General features: G+C 32.7%; 1 protein-coding gene across 2 annotated transcripts; it reads left to right on the forward strand.

The window, feature by feature from the left end:
* Positions 1-15,798: 15,798 nt before the first annotated feature.
* On the forward strand, positions 15,799-24,298 carry LOC129226736 (adult-specific rigid cuticular protein 15.7-like). Of its 2 annotated transcripts, none has more exons than XM_054861369.1 (3): positions 15,799-15,837; positions 18,192-18,314; positions 23,777-24,298. In XM_054861369.1, the coding sequence occupies exons 1-3, from the start codon at positions 15,829-15,831 to the stop codon at positions 24,263-24,265; spliced, it is 621 nt and encodes a 206-aa protein (XP_054717344.1). In that variant the 5' UTR covers positions 15,799-15,828; the 3' UTR covers positions 24,266-24,298. The 2 variants fall into 2 exon arrangements, with proteins under 2 accessions (XP_054717344.1, XP_054717351.1); XM_054861376.1 differs by lacking the exon at positions 15,799-15,837 and adding an exon at positions 16,300-16,310.
* Positions 24,299-24,759: the final 461 nt, after the last annotated feature.

Here is a 24,759-nt window from a genome sequence, read left to right on the forward strand (position 1 = left end):
TAAAAAAAATTGTAGTGAGAAGTCACAGTACTTACTAACTTATCTTCATTATAAATTTGGTCAGCCTTTTAAAATTTGTAAAGCCTTCTTGTAACTAATTTAGAATATCGGTATTTTGCTAAGAATAAATGAGCTTACTCAAAAGCAAACTTTGATACGCCGTTTAATTTCACAGTACATTTGAGGTTGCCCAAAGTACAACGCAAAATTCAATAAATATTTGATAGTGGCATTATACTTTGACGAAAATTGCGTAACATAATGCATTTTTCTTGTTTGATTTTTTTGCGGTTCAGCTAATTTTTATAATTTCAAGAATATTTCTTTTTTTTTCTGCATGTTACTCTTTTTGACAACTACAGTTATTTAAGTGTTTTTTTCCTTAGACGATTTTTTTACATAGATATATAAAAAGTGTTCGTGAATTTGCGAACAAACATTGCCATATTCGACACTTTAGACACTTACGTTAGGAGTTATGCCTTCTAAATTTTAAAAAAGAGAAAGAGATAAAGGGCGAATTAAAAGAGAATGGCATTTTTTATTTGAAACATATTAAAATATCCTGAGCAACAATTTAAAAAGAAATTTTTTCTTATTGCTCATGGTTTGTTATACAACTTCGGATGATGATTTACGTAATATGAAAGCAAGAAGGTAAAAGGATCATCAAGTCGTATATTATTACAAATGGCATTGAGATAGTTTCGAATAATTGTTCACTCGTGATAAAATGTTCGAGGCGTTACCGGAGCAAAATTTATTGATATCCTGAACGAGACTCCATTGAAGGCTACCCTTCTAATCTACGCATCCAATTAGTTGGGCTACGTCTATGCACTATTTCAATCACTCATCCACAGAAGAATTTGAAAATAAACAAAACTCATGTCCAGTGACTTCTTGAAACCTAATGTCATTAAGTTCATTTAATCGAGCTTAGGGGACTGGATGTATTCGGGTTTGTTATAAATGTAGATCTGCTTTTATTTTGTTTTGAATATTCCGAAAAGGATTCCAAAACCTAAGCAAATAAAGAAGTAGTAGTATAGTTGATCAATTTATATATACACATTTATGCGTAATAAATACCTTTTATTTGCTGGTATTGTACACTTATGTAAGTAAAGTTTAATGACTCTAAATCGTGATTTTCCCTTCAAAAAGTGAGAATGTAAACAAAATAGGTTCCAGAAGATCCGCGTAAATCTTTAAGATCCTCAACTGTATTTTGAACTGTTTGATTTTTTTTTAAATTCACATGGAATGCGACCATATACGTATATTAAATAAAAAAAAATCGGTTCTCCTATAATGCTACTGAGAAATTTAGATACGCTCAAATTATGCAATAGAACAAGGTTTTAGGTGCATTTTATATTCCTCATGTGCTTCAAGAAGCTAGTATTACAAATTGTGACAGAGAGTACGTGCCTCTAACTCATTCAAAGCAATAAAAATATGAATTAAAATGCCTTTAATATCAAATTCAAGTTGTTTTTCAAGAACAATAAATGAATCACAAGAAGGCTTTTCTGTACCTCAAAGACACACTAGCGCAAGTCACACAACCGCTACTTTACAAGAGAGCGGGAAAACTGCCGCTTGTTGCATGCAAAGGATTGAGCTCGTGCTCTTTTAATACTGATAAATTATTACAAGCGGTTTTTTTTTTTAGGATGGCATTTATATGGCTCGATGTGGAATAGAATTCTGCGGACGGAAAATTGCAATTTTTGGACTTACGTTAATTGACTCTGATATACAGAATTAACACCCGTCTATTTGATTGGCGGGTGTTGCAGTCTAGCCTACTTAACTGAATTGTCAACTTGCCACGGATTATTACTCTAATAAGAGGGATATTCTACTATTCCATAATAAAGTATTTATTATGGAATAGTAGAATATCCCTCACATATATAATTTTTGGTTTTGCATAATCAGCCAACAACTTACTGATTATGACCATATTACCAATTGTGACATTCTACTGATCATGACTTTGTAACTGCACCTATATATTATATATTTTTAATCATTCTAATATTTAATCAATATTATATTTTTAAACATTCTTATATTTAATCAAGACTGTTTTTGAAAATATGTTGTTTCTAAAATGTTGAATAACTTTCAATCATTTTGTAATTAATTCTCCTTATCATTTATTGTTTTATTAAGTCACATCATTTTCACTACAAAATTGTATTTAAAAATAAATTATTTATATGTTTTTCTTCAAATTGCAATCAACCTTCATTATCTACGAAAAATGTTGATTTTGATGATGTTACTGTATTTTGTCAAAATTTCAATCAATTCAGCTGTTGTTCCGGATTTCTTGGTTGGATGGCGTTGGAAAGTCACTCCACATCTCTCAAGAAAATCGAGAAGGTCTTGTTACCATTCGGAGGAGAAGTGGAGGAGCTGTCTTTGGTGGTCTACTATTCGGAACACGAATAAATACATTACAACGATTTGGCACATCGAAAATTGATTACATTAAGCAGTGCCGGACCTAGTAGGGAGCAAGGCGGGGCCCTTGCTCCGGGAAATAACTTCTTAGGGGTGACAAATTCATCCCTTTTCTGGGTCATTTTTCGCTGAAACACAAACAACAAGTTACACACTTTATAAAAACTTGAAGGAATATAGTTTGTGACGGCAGTTTCAGGGTTTGCCTCGATTTGGAAAAAATCGTAGATCCAACACTCATATTCTTGGTTAGCGACTCAAGGGGCTACACTGTAAAAACGATTCAGAAACGTTCCTGGAAATAATAGGTAGCTGATGTGCCCAATTTCAACCATTAACATGTCTTACCGAAACCAGGAACGTTTTCCGATAAAAGTCAGAAACCTTATAATGTAACCTTTCTGAAAAATCGGGAAATCTCCCCTATTAAAGTCAGTCGTGAACCTTCTAGAAAAATGAAATAGGTTTTATGTATTTGATTAGAACATTCCTAATTTTCCAAGAAAGCTCCAGAAACAGTAGAGCAACCATGGCCAAAGCTACGCAAGATTGCAAGCAAGAACCAAGCATATTCCTTGCCTGGAATTCCTGCTTCGCAAATCTGCAGCTATCCAGTGACTTATTTGCTCCCATTGGGAGTTTAGTCAATCTGGACGGGCTGTAATCAAACGGAAGCCAATACACTTAATAAACACGCTCAATCTTTAAACTGGTAGCAAAAAAATAATTTTCACATTAGTGAAAAGTCTGCATTCGTGTATCTTTTAGCAATTCAGAAAACTTTTTTGCAAAGATACTTGATTTTGCGAGGTAATGGGTGAAAACCTATGAAATCCCGAAACGTTCCACGAAAATAACCAGTAACGTTTCGGAATTTTTTTACAGTATATGTGCTGTATATACAATCGAGCCCATTTATTGGAATATCAGTTAAAAGTATACCCTGGTTAAATATAATACATTTTCTATGTACCAAACGGTTGTTCTGTACTTATTCGTGTTTAAGATTATAGAAAACAATTTTGGAGGAGATTTATTCAAAATTTATTCCAATAAGGGGGTTCTTAGAATAAATTTTCGTAGTCTATTGAATTAAGTGGGTTCGACTGCTAAATAGACAGACGAAAAAACTGCTAACTAGATAGCGTGATTCTCAATTCTTCTGGCCATCGCATGGTAAAATCAATTTTTAAAAAACAATTACATGTGTACCACAAAGTAAAATAAAATATTCTTTAAAAAAAATATTTTTATGTTGCAATAATTGTATAGCACTACAATATGTGTAAGAAGTAAAAGAGAAAATTGCAAGCTACGAAGAAAATCTTCTGTCAGATACCAAATTTAGGCCATATCTCTCAGAAATCAACTTATTTCTCCACAACTTTTTGAGAAATCAAAATGGAAAGCATTAGAGCGAAAAAAAACCTCTGTTCAAAGGCTTAAAAATAACAGCTTGGCAGCTTAATTTCCCTTAATTTTTAGCAAACCCCTTCATATTAAGTAAAGGATACTTTCAATCAATCACAATAATTTGAGAAAATGAAAGTATCAATCAATCTCGAAGCGGCGAAACATTTATTAATCACATTTTGTGGAAGGATAATAGCCTCAAATTAACGCGTTCAGGTATAAAAGGAGCACATTTTTGAGCTATCTTTACAACTTTCGGACAGCTTTTTGAAGTTTGACTTTCTTCAGAGAGAAAAATTATGCTAGTAAGTCTTTTAGCTGCACATTATTTCATTAATTATTTATAAGCTTTTGAAAAAAAGTATTTTTTCTAAAGATTTTGTAACATACATAACGGTGTAAATGTGCGAGCAATATTTTTAATTAGTTTTAATTGAGCTTGAGTATAATTTCTTTTTAACCTGTACCCTTCACTTAATCAGAAACAAGCTGAAAAAAAATTAGTTTGAAAACAAATTGATAAGAGAGAGAGAGAGACCTAAATTGAGTTTTTAAAATCACCTTAGCTACTCTTAATTATGTTTTTGGATATATTTTTACGCATTACGCTTCCATAGCTGTTGCTTTCAACAATCTTATAGCCGCATGTGTGTATTTATATTATTAATTTTGCTCTTTTTATATGTATTCTGTGGATTTTGTTCATCTTATTTGTATACATTTAAGTATACATAATTAATTGTTTGAAATATTGTCCAGTTAACTATTTTTCAATGCTTACAATTTTTCATATTCTTTTGATTTTTGGTACTGCTTATTTTTCTTTTTTGCCAAATTGTTTTTATTTTGTTTATTAACTTTTTCGCAGCTTTCCTTATTTGTAAAGAAATATTGTCCTAAATTATTTATATCTTTTTAATGCACAGTCATACTTTCAGTGTTATTACCTACTTATTTTTAAGTAAGTTCACAAGAGGTTTAAAAAACTCATAGTAATGCCGCAAAATCCTGCATACCATGCGCATTTTTTCCTTAAGAATTTAGTCTCCTCATATGTGGGATGGTTCTTAATCGAAGGTATCATTGATCGCGCTTTCATATCACGGTTACCACTGTAGGTAAGTTTAGTAACGATAGCAATTATTACAAAACTAGAAAATCGGCCGTCAAGGTATGACGATGGAATATTGCTTCTCTATTTGAACGAAGCGATGACCTGTTTGGTGATAGTTTGATGGTTGAAATTTTAACCCTAACTCCAGTGGATTAATCCTAAACGCCAGTAAATAGCATTTATTTTTGACCACTTTTTCGTCTCTTCATTCACTTAAAATCACAATCTTACCAGTAAAACAGAAAAGTAACTGGATCCAGTTCAGCCCTGTCAAAATAAAGCATTGGTGACGTCAGGAGCGTTACTAGATCAGTGACTTCGCTATTTTATTTATATGAGGATATATGAGGATGAAAGGAACTAAAATGTGGCTTCTCTCTGTGCATTTTGGTTATACTTTCAAAAGCTTTTAACTGACGATTATATATACATAGATTAACTTTAGCTATCTTCACTGTATTTTCATCTTAATATTTTTGAATTTTCTTCTAATTTTTGTTTTCTTTCCAACTTGAATGTAAATAATTAAGAGGATCTGTCACATTCAGAAGTATTTTTACTCAAACTTATACGGATCTACAACAATTTTAAGTAAGCATTACTAAACATTTTGCACGGTATTGCAACTGATGTTAAACCTTCTTAATGCTTTGCAATTATTTTATAGAACAAATGAAATAAATATGTACGTTCTGTTAAATAACTTCGAAGAATCTGTATATTAACATTTGGGAAAAACGTTAAATAGTTTGAGAAAAGATCAATGGAAGTTTTAACTGGCGTTATAATTGGCTTTATCAGAAAACAAATAAAGAACTTACAAGTTCTCTGACTGGCTCAAATGAAAATTTCTCACAGGGCGCGTAGTCTTTGGGATCGGAAGTTTCACAAGTTTAAAAGCATGATTTTTGCTGTTATGTTCTGGTCGAAGAAGAGCTTTGGTTAAAAATTTCATCTCCTTTAGTGATGCCACACAATTTTAACAAATGTTTGCCCGCAAAATAATTTTTGACTTTTCTTTCTATAGGCTCTTCTTTTTTTCAACTTGTTTGCTACTTCTTATGCAATGCCTCTGCTTCTGGAGACAAAAGAGCTGCCTGAGGTTGGGGCTAGTACACAGTACAAAACGGAAGATGTAAGTACGGGTAAAAATTTATATCATTAGTGCGTAGGTTTCTATGAAAAACCAGTGGTGTTGTTTTCACGCAAAAAGTCGTTTTGGTAAAGATTTAATTATTTGATTCAAATTATATTTTCATTATATTTTATTGTTATATTATTAAATTATTGGGCTCTAATTCCGAGTTGATTATTTTTCTTGACCCGTATTTTAAGTTAGACTCGTTAGTTTGCAAGTTAGTAGAGTTAGTTTGTAAAGAAAAGGTACTAGCGCGACTTAAAAGATTCGACCAAATAAGTATGACTCAAAATACTGCTAACATATTAAGTAAGGATTTTTTTTCTTTTATTTCTACTGGTAGTAAATGAAGTATGGAAGCAAATCTGACTATTTGTAGAGTACAGTGCAAATTACCCAGGGTTGGATGAATCGTGAAAATGCACAAACGTCGGAAGTGTTTTCCATTTTGTTGTGCATTTTTCTTATATGATGTGTCGGAAATTTAGGAAATGCAAATGAAAGTAGGGTAAGTATAAAAGTGGAAAGAACTATTTGTTTACCCTTCATGTACCAAATGCTTGAACAGATAAGAATACTATAATATTTTTATAGGCTCTTCACATTAAAAATTGCTAGATTTTTTGAGTTTTTCTTTCTTTCTTTTTTTTAAGGCACAATGGTTTTCTTAAATTTATAATTAAAAAACAGCACACTCTTTAATCTGTTTACGGAATTAAGTGAGTTCATTTCTAAGTTGCTATAAGAAATACAAGTTGTTCTAAAGTTATTTTTTTGCCATGCTATTAAAATTTTTTTGAATACTATACTTTTTCAGCTCTGTGCGATTTTCTTAAGCTTACTTAAGACAGAATCTATTGATTTATTTGTATGAAGAAATTTCGGGGAACAAATATTCAGTAAAAGTACATTTAGTGGATTCATCAGCAGTTGAAAGCATGAAAATGAAAAAACTAAAAAGCTCATTTCAGTTAACTAACCTAGAAAAAGAGACACATTGTTCTACATCAAGTAACAGCTTGATTTTACTGCCATCAAACTATTGCGGTTGTGCGTGTGTAGTAGAAAACTTCAGTATACGGGATAAACCAAAGATAGCTTTGAGCAATAAACAGTCAAAGAATATAAAACTACTTTTTTCCCATTAAAGTACTCTTGAGTTTTGAAACAAAACAAAATACTGGTAAAATACCCGTTTCAATATCCTTATAAAAATCGTAAACAAATGCTCAGAAATAGAGAGAAGCAAAACTGAGTTAAAGAGCTTAATTAACGAGTGCATTAAGTTGTATGGTAAGAAATTGAGAGATAATTAAGCAATGTATGATATATGTTAAACAAGACACTATAGATTTTTTACTGTTTGGTAAAATGAAAATGTTTTACAAAATATCTATTCATGAGTTTATCTATTAGAAATGTTGAATGCATTTTTACTTTTGAGGCAGTGAGAAGCAAAGGGATGCAAGTGAACTATTTTAAGTTTCGAGTAAAACACGTTTCAAGATCAGATTCTAGGTAGGCTTTCATTGAATTTTTTTCTAAATCATGCTGTACAGCAGCACCTACCAGGGCTACTAGTACAATCTTTTGCCCCAAAACAGAGGAGAGGTTCACCTACCATTTGTACTGGTTATCTGTAAATTTTTAATTTTGCCACTTGCATCCCTTTGCTTCTCACTACCTCATTTGTTAATTGATTTTCATTGAAAAAGGGAAAAAGCACTGTAACAACCATAAAATATAATATTTACATTTTAGTTTACTTATCAGGAAATAAATAAAGCTAAAAAGTAGCAGCTATTAACAAAAAAACTTACCTCCACTATTTTGCATTTATATAAAATATAAAAGCATATTCTGCGTCAATAACAAGCGAGAGAAACAACATTCACAATCCAGCAAAACATTCCAACTCTTATGTCTAATTCATCTTAATGTTGCCACTCCAAAAAAAAAAAGCAATAAATAACGCAGACCATAGTGAAATTAAATAATGCAATGAAATACAAAGCATTGCAGACGGTAATTGATGCGTAATAAATGTAAAGCAGATCAGACGATAAATTTATTAATGGCAATAACGGATATAGGCAGATTTTTTTCAAGGTGCCTCTTTCACATTTTTACGGGAGTGTAATTCATTTTGGAGGAGTGAATTATACGAAAACATGCATTAGTGATCAATTGCACTAAAATATTATCTTTCTTAAAATTGAAATGGAAGATGGGCATGAAGTGTTTGAAGTTTTGCATTTAAAAAAAATTAAAAAAACATTCAAATGTAATAGCTTAAACATTATGATTTTATTTTCCGCCAACTCCATTTTTCACGGTGCTAAACTTTTATTTAAAATGAAAAGTGTGAAAATACGCTAGACTAAATTTTTGAGGCGTAACTATGATTTCCAACGCGTGAATTAAGCTTGTAGAGGCGTTTAAAACAGCACTGGTGTAACATTGTTTTTATTTCCTTCAGAACTTAGGAAATTATGCCTTTGGTTACAATGAGGACCACACCAGCGGTGGAAGCTTCCGAAAAGAATATGGCGACGCCCTAGGAAACAAGATCGGATCCTATGGACTGCACAATGCTGATGGCAGGGCCCGTGTCGTCAATTATGTTGCTGACAGCGCTGGCTTCAGGGCCGATGTTCATACCAACGAACCGGGTGTGGACCCTACTCAAGATTCAGCAGACGTAACTGTCAACAAGCCTGTTGTAGTTGCCCCCGCTGCAACCCTTGTGGCATCTGCAGTAAAACATCATGCTGTTGCAGCTCCTGTAGTTCCTGTTATAAACCATCACGTTGCATTGGCACCAGCAGTTGCTGTTGCTTCTCACCATGCAGTTTCGCTGCTACATCCGCCATTGTTCCATGCACCATTTGCATTTTCCCCCTTACTGGCTCATGGTGGTCATCTCGTGTTGTAATCACATAATGATTCGTGATTTCACCAATTAATTATTTTTTGTTGGTGCATATATGGGTTAATCTTATGTGCTGAAAAACGCATATAAAACTCATAAATTGTATCTATATACTGTTTTATGGGTGCTTATTGGGAAATGCGCTATGAGCTTCGGCAATTGCTTGTTGTGTAATATCTTTATAACTTGCTAACATCGGTAATGGTTGCTACTGAAAATTCATTCTTATTTCTGTTCCTATGTGTTTCAATTGATCGAAGGACGTTTAGGTGTATGTTATTTTTTTGATGCTTTTTCCTTTAAACTTAAACCTAATCTATACATGATAGCATGAAACAAGAAATTTTGTAATAACAAATTCATAACAGTGTATTATAAATACAATTTGAATACTCCTTGTAAAAGATAGGAACATGAATATTTATTGAAAGCTAAAACTAAGATCTATGTTTTGTCTAAATAAGGAATACTCAACAAAAGGAAATTTTAAAGTTTTAATAGCTTTTCTAAGTTTACTCAATTTTTACTCATACATAGATAAAATACACACATACATAAAAACCTACCGCATTGCGTAAAAATACCAGTTAACTCCGGGCATTTAAAAAAGCTTCATGTGATAAAGTACTGCATGTACAAGCTTTAGAGGCCAGTTAATAACAAAAGAAAAAAAACTGTTTTGAATCTTTTAGTGTTTAAAAGTTGATACTTATGATTTAGGAAGCACAATATGAAACAAATTGTTTTTGCTTTTTTGGTGAAGGAGCTTCCGCAAAGCTTTTATGTGTACTTTTTTGCTGCTTCTAATCAAGCACCAGTGCAGTTTATGGACTTGAATCAAATTTAGTTCTTTTGTTACAATGTTTTATAATTATTGTGCTAATCAATGCTTCTAATTACTTTACTTTCTGTTACGATTACTTTGCTAAATGGGAGATTGTATTCGTTTTGTATGAAAGTTAGTCGGCCGTACTTTTTTTTTTTGAGCAATCACATTGCTTATTGCTCTCATTTGACTGGTTTTGGCGTCCTTTTTGATTTTATATGCCCCCGTCTCCCTCTGCAGCAACACCGTCTACCGGCCCTCCCGTTGCTGCTCTTCTAGCGAAAACCGTCTCCAGGTTGCGTCCACATCCTACACACACGCTTTCAGGCACACTCACGCCTACACACACACACATACCCACACACTCATGCCTGCACACAGATACAAACACACACGCCTAGACACACACACTCACACGCCTACATACACACATACACTCACACACACACGCCTACACACACACATACCCACACACTCTTGCCTGCACACAGATACAAACACACACGCCTAGACACACACATACACTCACACACATGCCTACATACACACATACACTCACACACACACGCCTACACACACACTCGTGATTGCGAAAAACATACTTAGAATTCAAGATGTCAAAATTCAAATTATTATTATTATTTTTTTTTTTTTTTGTGCAACATTTTTTAAAATGCTTATACCAGAGCTTCTACACACATGAAAGGAAGCTCATTCCTTCTTCTCTCAAAGAAGGAAAGTTTATTTTTTTACATTGAATTTGGCATTATTTTAGAAATTAATTGCCAAAGTTAAGAAAGTCTTACGCTTCTAGGTGTCAATCAGAGGGACAATGTTTCTAGTTTTATCAGCACCAAGCAGTCAACATTGTCGCCAAGTTTCATGTTGCTTTACGCTCACTATCACTTCTTCTAAAATAGGGTATAGAGGGTATATTTGTACTGGTTGATGTATCAGATGCTAATCTATATCTTCCCATACAAGCATTCTTAAAGTAACTTGAAGAAGTATTTGTTCGAACCAAGGACTTTTTTTCGGTCAAAACATGCAAATTGCCGATATAAGTGCAATGAATACAATGAATATTTAGTGTAACAATCTAAATACTACTAGTAATTTTTCCCTAACGTACTATACTTATTATATGTTGGTTGTTAATTGTATCAGAATATTTTACAAAATTTTATTAAGGAATTTCTGAAAAAGAGAGCAACGAAACGTCTCTGGTTCACTTTCGCTGCGTTACTCTAAGTTTAATTGAGAAGCACATGTTAACAGCATAATATCGTTTTTTTTTTTAAATTGCAGATTAAAAATTTTATAAAACACTTACACTTTTAGATCACTTGCTTATTTATGGAACATAAAAGTGTTAAATGATTTTCCCATAGTATCATTTAATTATTTCAATTAGTGAAGTTTTCAAAAAAAAAAAAAAAAAAAAATTGCTGTGTGTTTCCCTCAGCATTATTTTACTGTGATTTCTTCTAACATGTTTGTTTTTCAAAATCTCACGTGATGTCAATAAATTGTTTTCCCTTTTTCTTACATAATGTCAATAACTTTTTTCACATTTTTTTTTTACTTACTTGCTTTTCGCACATTTATTTTTAAACAATATCACATTCTACTCGAAGTTAAATCAACTTCTTAAGGTGTTTTGTCCCATTTTTCTGTCATCTAAACTACATCAAAGGTAATTTAATAATTAATGAAATAACTTTTGAAGATTTCATTTACTATGACCTATACATGTTTTTTATATTTGCTGTTTCTTTACAGTTAATTTACTAAGTTATGAAAAATAATTTGTTTTAATGTTTCTAAAAATGCACTGATGTTTTACATAATCACTTCTATGTGTTCACGCTTTATGTGCTACTGCTAATGTATGTAAATATTGCTTATGTCATCAAACTTGTGCTTTTAAACTTTGTTTTGTTACATTTGCAACGGAAAAATAAAAGTCTTTTTTCCAATTTTTGTTCATAAATTACTGGGATATAAATTCATGTGACTTAAATATTACACTTTTTGTTACTTTGAAGTTATTTCCTATTTTGCGCATATGTATTCATATATGCATATACTATACAGGGTGTTTCGTTTTCACCTGCAAGACCTTTATCTTCGCAACCGTTCGTCCTAGATGTATACTTACAGTTGCAAAAATATTCAATATCAGATGCAGGGTTAAGATATTGAACGATTGAAGCAAAAATAAAAATAAGTTAAAAAATACAAAATTTAACTTTTTATACGGGCTCTAGGTCGCCTAACTAATATTTAGAGAAATAATTTCCATTGAAAACTATTACTGAAACGAAAAGCTTCACATGACTAAAATTCAAGGAGTTATTCCATTTCAAAGTTTTTAAGGGACCATACAGAAGATGGGATTGAAACTTATCGCCCTTTCAGAAGAATGACAGGTCGTCAAAGTAAGAAAAACAGAGTATTTATAATTTTCATTGTTATTCAAAAATAAAAGCATAAGTTATGCCGTGATACGCAAAAACCCACAACAAAACCTCGAACAATTTAAAAAACCACTCTTTGCACACATATAATTTTAAACAATTGTTAACAGCTATATTTTCCCCCAAAAGGTGTTATTGACGGCGAATGAAAAGTGGTGTAAGTCACAAAACGCCGCGTTTCATTTGTTGGTCGTACTAATTTCAAACTTTCTGTGTAGGAATAATTTTTCAGTGGAGAAAATTTCCCTAAATATAAGTTAGGAGACTTGGGGCCCGTATAAAAAGTTAAATTTTGTATTTTTTTCCTTATTTTTATTATCACTTAAAACATTCAATATCTTAACTCTGCATCTGATTTTGAACATTTTTGGAATTGAAAGTATACATCTAGGACTTACGGTTGTGAAAATAAAGATCTTGTAGGTTAAAACGGAACACCCTGTATGTTATGTAAAGGGAATCTATGTAACGCTAATACATAGAAGGGTAATTAGAATGACGGTTGCATAAGCTTAAAATGTTACAAATGAAGTAAAAATTAGATTAGGGTCCCTCTTAAGCTCCTCTATTAAGCGCTCAAAAACATACTAAAATATATCATCTACAAATATAGCACCGAAATCGACCATTTTCCGAATCTGCTGTATTAGTGAGCATGACAGTAGCATATTTCAGCTTCCATGCGTCTGATTGGATCAGCAACAGGAGTTTTCTGCTAAGAGGAGCATCGTTTATTAATGAAAAACTTTTCATGTGATTGAGTTTTTATCATATTAACCATGGTGAATTTTAGAATGACAGCAGTGAAAGTCATTTAAAGTTACTAAGAACAAGTGACAAGTAGCTCTCCTAAAAAGTTGATGCGTAATAAAGAAAGTTCCTGGGTTAAGTTCAAATCCTTCTCTTGAAATTAAAATGGGGTAGTTTCCAAAAATTTAAAAGTATTTTTTTTCTGAAAGAGCATGCTAAAAAACATAGGCTCTGACCTTTTTTAAATAATTTGTTTAAGTTCACTATTTAAAAAAAATTCTTAAATCGGTGCGCTTTCATCGTTTAAGCTTATGCTGACGACATCACAAATGATGAAATGCCATTCACTGTTGTCATTCGCAGAGCAAAATATTTCATTCGCATCTTTACTCACATGTATTGGCAACGATAGGGTTGATAGCAAGCGTAGAGCGCAATTTTAATTGCCTTTTTGATTATCATAACGTGGAAATGCGGTAGAAAGATGCGCCAAAGAGCATCATTTGTGACGTCATCAAGACCACGCCTTGTTTGAAAAATCGGACATTTTAAGAAATTAATTAAAAAATAACTGTTGGACTAATGAAAGCAATTTCTGGGTCCATGTTTTTATTATTATTATTTTTTTTTTTTTGCTTATTCTATCAATTTTAGTGATAAAAGTATTACTATTGACTGAAGAAACAACCCCATTCACGCAGGTCTCATTCTTTTTACAGATTTGTCAATAAAATCTTCAATTACTAGAAATTATGTTGGGATGACTTATTATGTTAGAATGCTGGAAAGAAATGCTCGAAATCATGTTAGAATGACCACTTTCATTTTAACGACATTTGCCGACAGATTGATATAGTGATTAGAAGCTGATATCCTATGTTCAAAGACGCAAGTTCAACCCGGCGCTAGTCGGTGGATTTTCAAGATGACGCAAAAAGATAGCGTACATGTCGTGTAATTATATGGCATGTACCGTTTGGCTTGGAGTGCTCTTGAAAAAAATTTTAATTCCTAGCGCAGTTTCGCATCAAAGAGCGCCCAGGTGTCTCCCTCTATTTGGAAAACAGAACGTCAAAATTCTCGTGGTAAAAGCGTCCAACGAAAGTAAGGTTTACATGAAATATACCGCCAGTTCAGTCATTCCAGCCAAAATTGCAGTCCTCGGCTGGAATGACTGAGCTGGCGGTGTATTTCATGTATTTCTGCCTTAGCCCTGGCTATAGGGCGGTAACTTACTGAAAAGAAGTAAGGTTTGTTGATAAAACAAACACTATATGGTTTAGGGAAATGTGACTACAGTAAAACCTGGGAAGTTGATCACCCTTGTAAATTGACCACCTGTCCAAGTTGACCGCTTTTTTAAGGCACGGAATTAGCCCTTATCATATAAATCAACCTCTGTAAGTTGCCCCCCTGCTTAAGTTGGCCACCAAAGTAGTGCACCGCGAGTGGTCAACTTACACAGGTTTTACTATACTAGGGCGTTGCATCAAGTTGGCTTTTGTTGCGCCGAAAATTTTATGGCTTATACAGATTTCTATCATCAATTAAATTTGGCCAAAATCTGACATTGGTTATTGATGTTCCTAGGTACAGATGTATTAATGTGGAGTTCAACTTGGCTGTAAGAAATAAGCTTATGGAGAATCAAGAGTTTTATTAGACGATTAATATGCAATCCAAAGGTAGTAATTAAAAAGTTATATGATTTTGGTCTTGTAGATAAAAGAATATACAGCAACGTAAAAGCATAGTATGTAAGTTTGGTAACTTAGTAAAGCCCGTTTCATCTTTATCTTTACTAAAAATAAATCTGAAAGTCTCTCTGTCTGGATATCTGGATTTCTGTTTGGATCTCTGTGACGCGTACAGCGACTACACCGTTCGGCCGATTTTAATGAAATTTGGCACGAAGTCAGTTTGTAGCATAGGGGTGTGCACCTTGAAGCAATTTTTCAAAAATTCAATTTTGTTCTTTTTCTATTCTAATTTTAATAACATTTTACCCACCAAATTATCATAACGTGGAAGAGAAAATTACGAAATGATCATAAGGTGAACCAACAAATTGGCGAGAAAGTCATCATCCGTTATTTGAGAATATACAGGCGAACCAAATGATTTCTACTATGGGCAAAGCCGTGAGATCGTCACTAGTTGTGAATAAAAATCAAAACCAGAGTTTCGGTATTTTTCATTAATTTAACAAACTTGATTACATTATCGACACACCAATGCAATAATTTAGAACAAAATATACCTAAGCTTAATTTAAACTTCCGACAAAACTCCCCCTATTAGATCATCGACCAGAATTGTAGGTTAATCTCTGAAATAGATGAAGCTATCTCCGATGAAGATTTGTGAGCAGATTAATCGGAACCGCATCCGCAAAGAGTGAAAGTAACGTCAATACCCTTGAAAAAGAGAAAAAATAAATAAATTAACTAAAATCAGCTTCAACGGTAATCCATGTTTTATTTTATGTTTCCCGTTTTCTCTTAAAAAGATTTAAGTTACAATTCTAAGGATTACGGTGTTATGTCATGCTCAGCCTAGTTAGAAACCCGTTCGAATGGGGCGATCCTTTCCTGCAAGTAGATTTAGATAAAAGTATAAAAATGTGATGTGCACCACCTGTGTCATTCGTCTACCATCCGAGGACATTTGAGCTGTTCTGAAGAAAGAAATTCTGCAATGATGAAGGTAAGGATACTTGCTTTTTTCTTCATTATTCAAGATTTAGTAGCCGTTGATGATAAGTAATAACCAAATTGCAAATCAGAGGGAATTCACCTTGATATGATGGCCAGTCAATTTTTCTGTTGCCAATTGCATAAAAACTTACCGAGTTGATGGAAACGTCCTCTTTAGTATTTAGCAGTTTTCCAAGAACGATTTGGTCTTGCTGGTATGAGTTTAACTTTCTTCCCAAAAGGAACTTAGATTTTAAAGTGCCTCCTGCTGCAGTTATTTCTTTTAGTTATCTGCAGAGCAGTATAAGATAAAATAGGAATTTAACATGAAAATTTATAAAATTGTTAAATTATGTATATTGCGGTTAAAACTTTTCCAAGAAAAGTTAATGTATTTTGTAAAAATAATCAAAATAATATTTCAAAAAACTGATATCAATTTTAATACTTCGCACGCGTAAAATTAGGTAATATTTAATGAAGGTAAGTACATAATTTAATGCATTTAAATTTTTAACATTAATAAACTTTTCAAAATTCAGTGTTAAAATACCTAGAAACAATTTGTAGTCCTTTACCGAAGTTATGTTCATCATACTGTATTGTATTAATTTTCTTTCAAAAAAGATAAAATAAAAATAAATACTTTTCACTTTCAAATCATGAAAACTCACTCGTTATACAGCAAGTAAAAAATAATTTTGTTAAATGTTTCAGCAATTTAGAAAATGTAACTTTATGAGAACAAAACTTTTATTTATTCATTTAATTATCAAAGTTTGCAAATTGTAAATGTTGAAACGATGATTATTATGTTTGAGAAAAGCATTTCTCACACAATATTTAAATGTAACAACGCATACTTAAACGAGTTGCAGTAATTAAAGTTTTAGGAATGTTGAATGATCGACTTAAAAAAGAGATCAGCTTTCGTTCATTCAATGTAAAAATTCGAGCCATTCAATTCACTTAACCCTTCAATATTTCCCTCTCCACACTCGTCATATATATATAGGTACTGTTTGTTTGCGCTTGATTATTTCAAGTTTTCCAATCTAATAATGTGTTTAAACGGTTAGAAAAATTATAATACTCCTGAAAATTTTTCAATAGGCAGCACAAATACATGGTCAACTAGTGCATTTGTAAAGCAAACGGTCAGGCGATATTTAAAAATCGCACTTTTTAATCTAATACTTTGTTTGAAAAACTTACGCAACAATAAAGTTGAGGAGGTAGTGTGGCGCATCACAACCACAACCTGATTAAATTTTATTCGCAACGCCAATAAACTATAGGGGGCGCTGCAGTCACTGTCCAATGGCGGATGAAAAAGGTAAAACAAACACATGCCGTAACTTATAACTTGCTTTGACGATTAGTGAATGACTTTAATTTTTCATCGTGTTTGTGGGAAGCTTTCTTTTCTATTCATCTGAAATTACACTACACCACAAACTGTCTGAAGCGTGTAATTTACCCCAAAGAAAACACATGGAATGGAATGTTTAACCTTTATCTTTAGTATTATTAATTACCGCAAGGCAGCGTATTCAAGCTCTGGAGTTGCGAATTACTTATCAAATTTCTTTATTTAGTAATTTTTTTAAATTTAAAATCTGCAATTGCTAAAATTATAGCAAGAATGAAGATACCTACCCCATGATTTCCAGCATTATTTTGTTATTTAAAATCGTAGCTTGCAGTTATTATTATTGATGCTGTTAGAGATACCTGATCAGAAAGCTATTGACAGCTGGTGTGTCTAAGAGAAGATAAGTTTGCAAAAGATTAATCCAGATTCCTTATTGTTATGATCACATTACCGGTAATTATTATGATGAAAAATTTACATAAAACGAATTTATTTTTAATTTCAAAAATTACTTTTCCATAGATGAGAACTCTTAACACAACATGGACTACTGCTAAGGGCTCATTACGTGATTTTTTTTTTTTATTGATTATACGTTCCCTTTTTTAGTTGAGGATCCCTTTTTGAAATTTAATATGTAGAAAAGTAATAATAACGAAAATACAGTTGGCTCTCTGTTTAACGACTTTCAAGGGACCACAAAAAATCGTCCTTAAGCAGAAAGCGTCCTTAAATATGCTTTTAACACTATGATGGACCATCTGGGACCGTGAAAAACCGTCGTTAAATAGAGAAAGTAATACAGTTGGCTCTCTGTTTAACGACTTTCAAGGGATCACAAAAAATCGTCCTTAAGTAGAAAGCGTCCTTAAATAGAATGCTTTTAATATTATAGTGGACTATCTGGGACTGTGAAAAGCCTTCGTTAAATAGAGAAAGTCCTTAAACAGAGAGCCAACTGTATAACCTTAAAATGTTTTTTTCCCCAGGTGATTGTGCTTTTGATGCTGGCTGCTTCCAGTTATGCCCAACTGCAGTTCGATATACCTATGGCCACAACGAGACTTGGAGATGATGGAACTTCGTCGATTACTCAGTACCATAGAGACGACGTAAGTACATTCTATTTTAGAGTATTCCTCTTTTGAAAAGTTCGAAAGAAAACACATAGAAACTAAAACTGAAACACTTCTTTCTTGGAAAGAACTATTTTGCAATATTCATTATGAAACTGACATAATGCAGCATTGATAATAAATCACGTTTACTGTTGTTGCGTTATAGCAACAAAACCTCAAGACATTTTCATAAAAGGAATAATGTTTCACTTAATTCAGCTCATACACTGTAAATAGTTAGTAGCAATATACTAGCCAAAAAATAGCATAAGAGCTCGAGTTATACGTAATTGTAAGTTATTCATTTAACATAATAATAATAATATTTTAATTTTAAATCCATGCGTTAGGAGTTGTATTTGAAATTAGCTTAATGTTAATTTTTAAATACTGCCCTGAAAGTTCAGTATTTTTTTCCAATGAAAATTTTTTAAAGAAATTAAAAATGCAATCTTAAAGTTGAACATGAGTTAAGTTAATTGCTTAGCTTTTCTGTTTATTTAATAATAAGTTTACATTAATACTACACTATGCTTTCAGTAATTAAATATCATTATTAACTAGCTGCGTTGCCCGGCTTTTCACGCTCTAACTTGAAAATAAAAGGTATGTCAAGTGACGCGTGCTCAACAATCAGGCTTGAACAAAAAAACAAAAAACCTGTAAAATTTTCAGACAGATTATGGAAAAATAACCGAAAAAGAAAAAAATTCAATCCCTCGATTACAAGAAAAGCTTCAAGTGTTTGTTCATATTTGGGAAAAAATGACTTTCTAATTAAAGACTTACATACGTTTTACATAAAATGAATTAAAAACAGTTATAATTCACTTTATAATTAGCTTGGAACATTGGAACACATTTTATTTGATGCAAAAAAATCAGGGGTTTCAATGGATATTTTATTCTAGTTTTTGCGAGCATTTTTTGCCCTCATATTATAGAAAAACGACATTTTTTACCCTAAAATTCGAACGGTTTGGTACTTGTTTGACGTTCGAAAACACCTGTGTGTTCCTTCTCGGGTGCTCAAGTACCTCCCTGCCAAATTTGATCGAGATCCGACGTAAACTATGAATTTGTATACAGAACATACATAGAAACATACCTGCACACACATTTATTCTTTGTTTTATTTATATAGATTTATATATATACTCGTATAAGTTCAATGCTCTTTCTTTTTCTACAATAGAAGTTATTGAGCATCGTTACCATACTTTAGACTTTTTCATCCGTTTTTCAACGATTGTTCTAAGTAAATAAAAATATGAATGCTGCTTATAAAATTATATATGACTGTGATATTCATATTTTCATAATTTATTAAAGTTTTTCGAATATTTTTATATTTGAGAAAGTATAAAAAAAAACAATATTTTTAAAACACCAATATATATATATATATATATATATATATATATATATATATATATATATATATATATATATATATATATATATATATATATATATATATATATATATATATATATTTATTTATTTATTTATTTATTTATTTATTTACTTATTTATTTATTTATTTGATAAAGGTATATAACTATCTAACGTTTGAAAGGCGCAAAACGGGTACAAAAAAAGAAAAAAAAAATGCACACACGTGTACGAGAAACCCCCTTTTCAACCCCAAAACATAAGCGGTATGTATGGAATGAATACATGTATGGTGTGCATGGAATAGAGATAGAGAGAGAGATGCATGGAAAATATGTGCTTCACGTTAAATTGTGGTTCTTTTTCTTGCGCATATAACCCAGGCTCTATTGATATGAAAAATCAACACAACTAACTGTTTCTACTTTGATGAAAAATTTTTTTTTGAAAAAAAGTACTTTACAACGATTGTATTCATATGTGATATACTAAAAATCTAAATTCGTGCTCTAATTTTCCGCACATATACCTCTTTCCGAAAATAATAAAAAGTTGTTCAAGATGTGTAACCCATTAAAGTGATTTCCATTCATCATAAAAAGTTATTCATAAAACCAAGTAAGAGAAATCGAAAACTCTCAGTTATACCACCTAATGTTATGTTACCAAGCATGAAATAGATTGCTTAAAGTACAGTTGAGCCTGCCAATGAAATAACCAATTTGCCACGAAATATTACTCTAATGAAAGGGACATACTTTTACCAACCTTTCCCCAATTCTTTTAGCCAACATTCCAAAACGTGGGCTCGACAGTATTGCTTTTATAAAATCGATAATAATATAATCATATAAAAACGACCCAATTATCAAATCAGCAATTTTTATTTTTGCAGCTACAGTAACAAAGTTTATCTTTTCAATAAAAAAGGATGTTTATCAGTAAATATTTTGCACTGATGCACTTCCTTGCAAAACATTTTCAGTTATTTTATACTCTTTCAGATTCCTAAATTTAAACTTATGAAGAAAATCGTGACTTTTTTCACAACTGTTACGAGTTATTTTGAACAAATTCCTGAGTTCAACAATTTGTAAAATTTCCTTGATATATTTTTATATTTTAATCAGTGATAATCAAATGCAATGACAGTTCTTTGAGAAAACTATCATTTATATTTTAGATAATGCGTTTCTCTTAAGGGGAGTCGGTACCCCGTATACACTTAATATTAAATTGCTAAAATGTATGCACCTTCTTAAAAGTTTTTAATGATAGAAACTTGCACCTTTAAGTGTTTTCAAGACATATCTAAGAAATTACTGAAGTGCACAATTTTAAGACAATTCCGTTTATTTCAGAATGTATAAAATGTAAACTAATAGTCTCTTTTTAAATGAAAAACGAGCTGATGTGTGCATCACATGACTTCCTTTTACACCAATTCAATGTCATTTTCTCATTATTGACAATTTTAATGTGATTCAATAGTTAACATTCTAAATATCACCAACAATGACCAAAGTAAAACCAGATTTAGAAAGAAAAAAAATCGCCAAATTTGTCTCCAAGTTGGAGATAAAACTTGGCGACCAAAAGACTGGTGATATATCGCCAAGTGTCCGCCAAATTATAACACCACTTGAATTTGCATCGAAATTAACAATGATTTCCCCCAAAAAAGGTGCAAAAGACCCCTTTAGAAACATTCAAAGCAAACAAAAGGTGTAGGTGCTTAACTAAATCCCACAAGGAGTCTACGTACCAAATTTCAACTTTCTAGGACATACCGTTCTTGAGTTATGCGACGTACATACGCACATACATACGTACATACAAACGTCGCGAGAAAACTCGTTGTAATTAACTCGGGAATCGTCAGAATGAATATTTCGGGAGTCTATATGTTCTCATGTGTGTATGCACGTGTGGCCGGGTCGAAAAAAAAAAAAACTCAACATTCATTTGGGGGTGAGCAAAATGGAAATTAAGGCCGATTTTTGAGTGAAACTTTTTTTGCGAATACAATACTTCCTTTTCTGTAAAAGGAAGTAAAAAAAAAAGTTTTAGAACATACAAGCAGCAGTTTAGGAAAAAGTGTGAATCTTTAAGAAACAATTTCACTCCAGTATACTTATGAACAAGTAAACAAAATGTGGTGAAAATCCGAAAGCAATAATTATGTAAAGTAGTTTTTTTTATAAAAATGAACATTAGTTTTTCAAAGTAAAATTGTACGTACATTGTAATACATTCCAGTCTTATCAATATTTAAATTGAATTATTTTTAATCTATGTAAAATATGAATTCGGAGATGCTTGAAAGGTCTTAATTTGAATATTTTGAATATAAAAAAACTGAAAAATTAATTTTTTAAAAAGTTTTATGATGCCAACTCCCCCGAACTTTCTTTCTTTTTGAGTGAACATATAACATTTTCATTAGATTAATAGAATATTCCAGGGGCGGTGAACGTTTTTTCGCTGAGAGACCACGTTCAGTTTGGTAGTTAGATGAAAGGTTACTCGAAGATAAGGTTACAGATTTGTTCTGTGTTTGTTGCAATAGTTTTAAATGAACCTAATAAAAAAATTACTGTAAAAATTACTTAAACACATTAAATCTGACATTTACTCAAATTTGCCATAACCACAATAATATGACTTGAACATTTTCATGCTCCTCGAATGAAATAAAATGCAATAGATATACGGTTTACTAGTACTTACATACCCCCAAATCAAAACCCGGAATACGACTAAAATTTTCAAAAAAAGCACGTATTTCTAAAAACTAATCTTTACTTGGCCCTTAAAAGTCAAACTCTTCAAGAGACCATATAAGGCATTTAGAAACAAAGGGAGGTAAGGGCTGAAATTGAAAATTTGGAGTTAACCAGTGCAAACGACAAGAGAAACAATCTCCTGTTTTAGGACAAGAGATAGTGCAAGTAGTCCTGGTAATTTAAAAGTCCCCATTTAAAAGACCATATAAGGCAGTTAGAAACAAAGGGAGGTAAGGGCTGAAATTGAAAATTTATAGTTAACCAGTGCAATCTGCAAGAGAAACAATCTCCTGTTTTAGGACAAGAGATAGTGCAAGTAGTCCTGGTAGTTTAAAAGTCCCTATTTAAAAGACCATATAAGGCAGTTAGAAGCAAAGGGAGGTAAGTGATAAAATTAAAAATTTGGAGTTAACAAGTGCAAACGGTAAGAGAAACTATCTCCTGTTTTAGAACAAGAGATAGTGCAAGTAGTCCTGCTATGAATAATGATTGAGGAATGAAACCCTGCATTGGATCTTAATTTCAAACGCGTTTTACTCAACACTTTAAAATGTCTACTTACATCCCTTCGCTTCTCACAAATTCATATTGGGCTAGCAAAAAAATATATTGCTCTACACTGTAAAAACAATTCAGAAACGTTCCTGAAAAATAGTGGGCAGCTGATGTGCCCAGCTTCTTCCAGTAACATATCTTACAAAAACCAGGAACCTTTTCCGTTAAAATTCAGTAACCTTACTGAAATTATCCTGGAAGCTTCCTAAAATGTTCAGAACTCTTACCGTTTAAAGCCAGTCGTCTCTTTGGAATTTTAGAGTAAACTTAGGTGGGCATACTACAATAGTTTGGCACCATACTGCGTTTTGAAGAAAGCTCCAAAAGCGGTATTGCAAACATGGCCACAGCTACGAAAGAATTGCAAGTAAGTATCAAGAATTTTACTCGCCTGCAATTCTTCCAAAGCTTCGTAGGCCATAGACTGATTTGCACCCTTTGGACGCCTTATCAGTCCGGACGGGCCGCAATCGAACTGCAGCGGATACACTTTATAAATACACTCAGTTAATCTTTCAACTGGGAGCTGAATATATTTTTTGCAACAGTGAAAAGTCGGCATTCGTGCGACTTGTAGCAATTCAGGAAACTTTTTGACAATTATACTTGTTTCTTCCAGGAAGTGGATAAAAACCATAGAAATCCCGTAAGGTTACATGATATATTCAGTAACGTTTCGGAATTTTTTTTACAGTGTATAATAGTTCCGTGTTTTTCCAGAACCAAGGCAACTACGACTTCGGCTACAACGAGGGACACAACGAAGGCGGCACTTTCAGGCGGGAGAGGGGAGACGCATCAGGCCGCAAGGTGGGCACCTATGGCTACACGAACAACGAGGGCCTGATTCGAATCGTCAACTACGTCGCAGACGAGAACGGATTCCGTGCAGAACTGAAATCCACCGAACCCGGAGTGGACGAGAAAGAGCCAGCCTCGGTCATCGTCTTCAAGGAGGACACCCCCACCCTGATGACTTACCCCGGCCCGGAGGCCGCATCTGTCCCCGATGCCAACGGCAACATCCCCGGAATGCCACCTACTCAGCCACAATACGCAGCTCCAATGCAGTATTCTAATGTTCCTTATGCAGCAGCGTCTTCAGCTCCAATTCCTTACGCTATGCCAGTCGCCAGTAATGTCCAGCAACCTGGTATGGTCAGAGTGATGGTCAATGCGCCGTTCGGTGGATATTCTTATTCGTACTAAGTGTGGGTCTTTCAAAAACTGTATTTAATAAAAATCTTCTGAACTACTTCATATCATGTTTGAATTGTTTTTCTTTTCAACTTTTTGAAGATATCTAGTTGAACTTTTCTTCAACAAAATGTTAAAAGAAATTCCATTCGTTGAGGCGTTTAGTATTAAAACTATGCTTTTTAGTATCAAAATCTTTTTGAAACTTTTGCAGACGAGACAAAAGACAACCACAGATTAAGCAGTTTTTTTTATAAAGAAAAAAAACGGTTATTTACAACAGTTTTCGATCTGATTGGGTTAAGTGCACTTTACATTACTTTATAGCATGATAGCATCCATTAAAAAGCACCAAATCATGAAATAAAACAACTTTTGAAAACTCATGCATTGATCTGCTTTTGTTACTAAACGCCTGATATATTGACTATACTCTGTTCAAGGATAAGATAGACCGAAATTGAACAAACAGGTTATCAGAAGAATCGCCACTACCCTACTTTTGG

This window comes from Uloborus diversus, chromosome 1 (assembly GCF_026930045.1).
Source record: "Uloborus diversus isolate 005 chromosome 1, Udiv.v.3.1, whole genome shotgun sequence".
In the NCBI taxonomy this organism is placed as follows: domain Eukaryota; kingdom Metazoa; phylum Arthropoda; class Arachnida; order Araneae; family Uloboridae; genus Uloborus; species Uloborus diversus.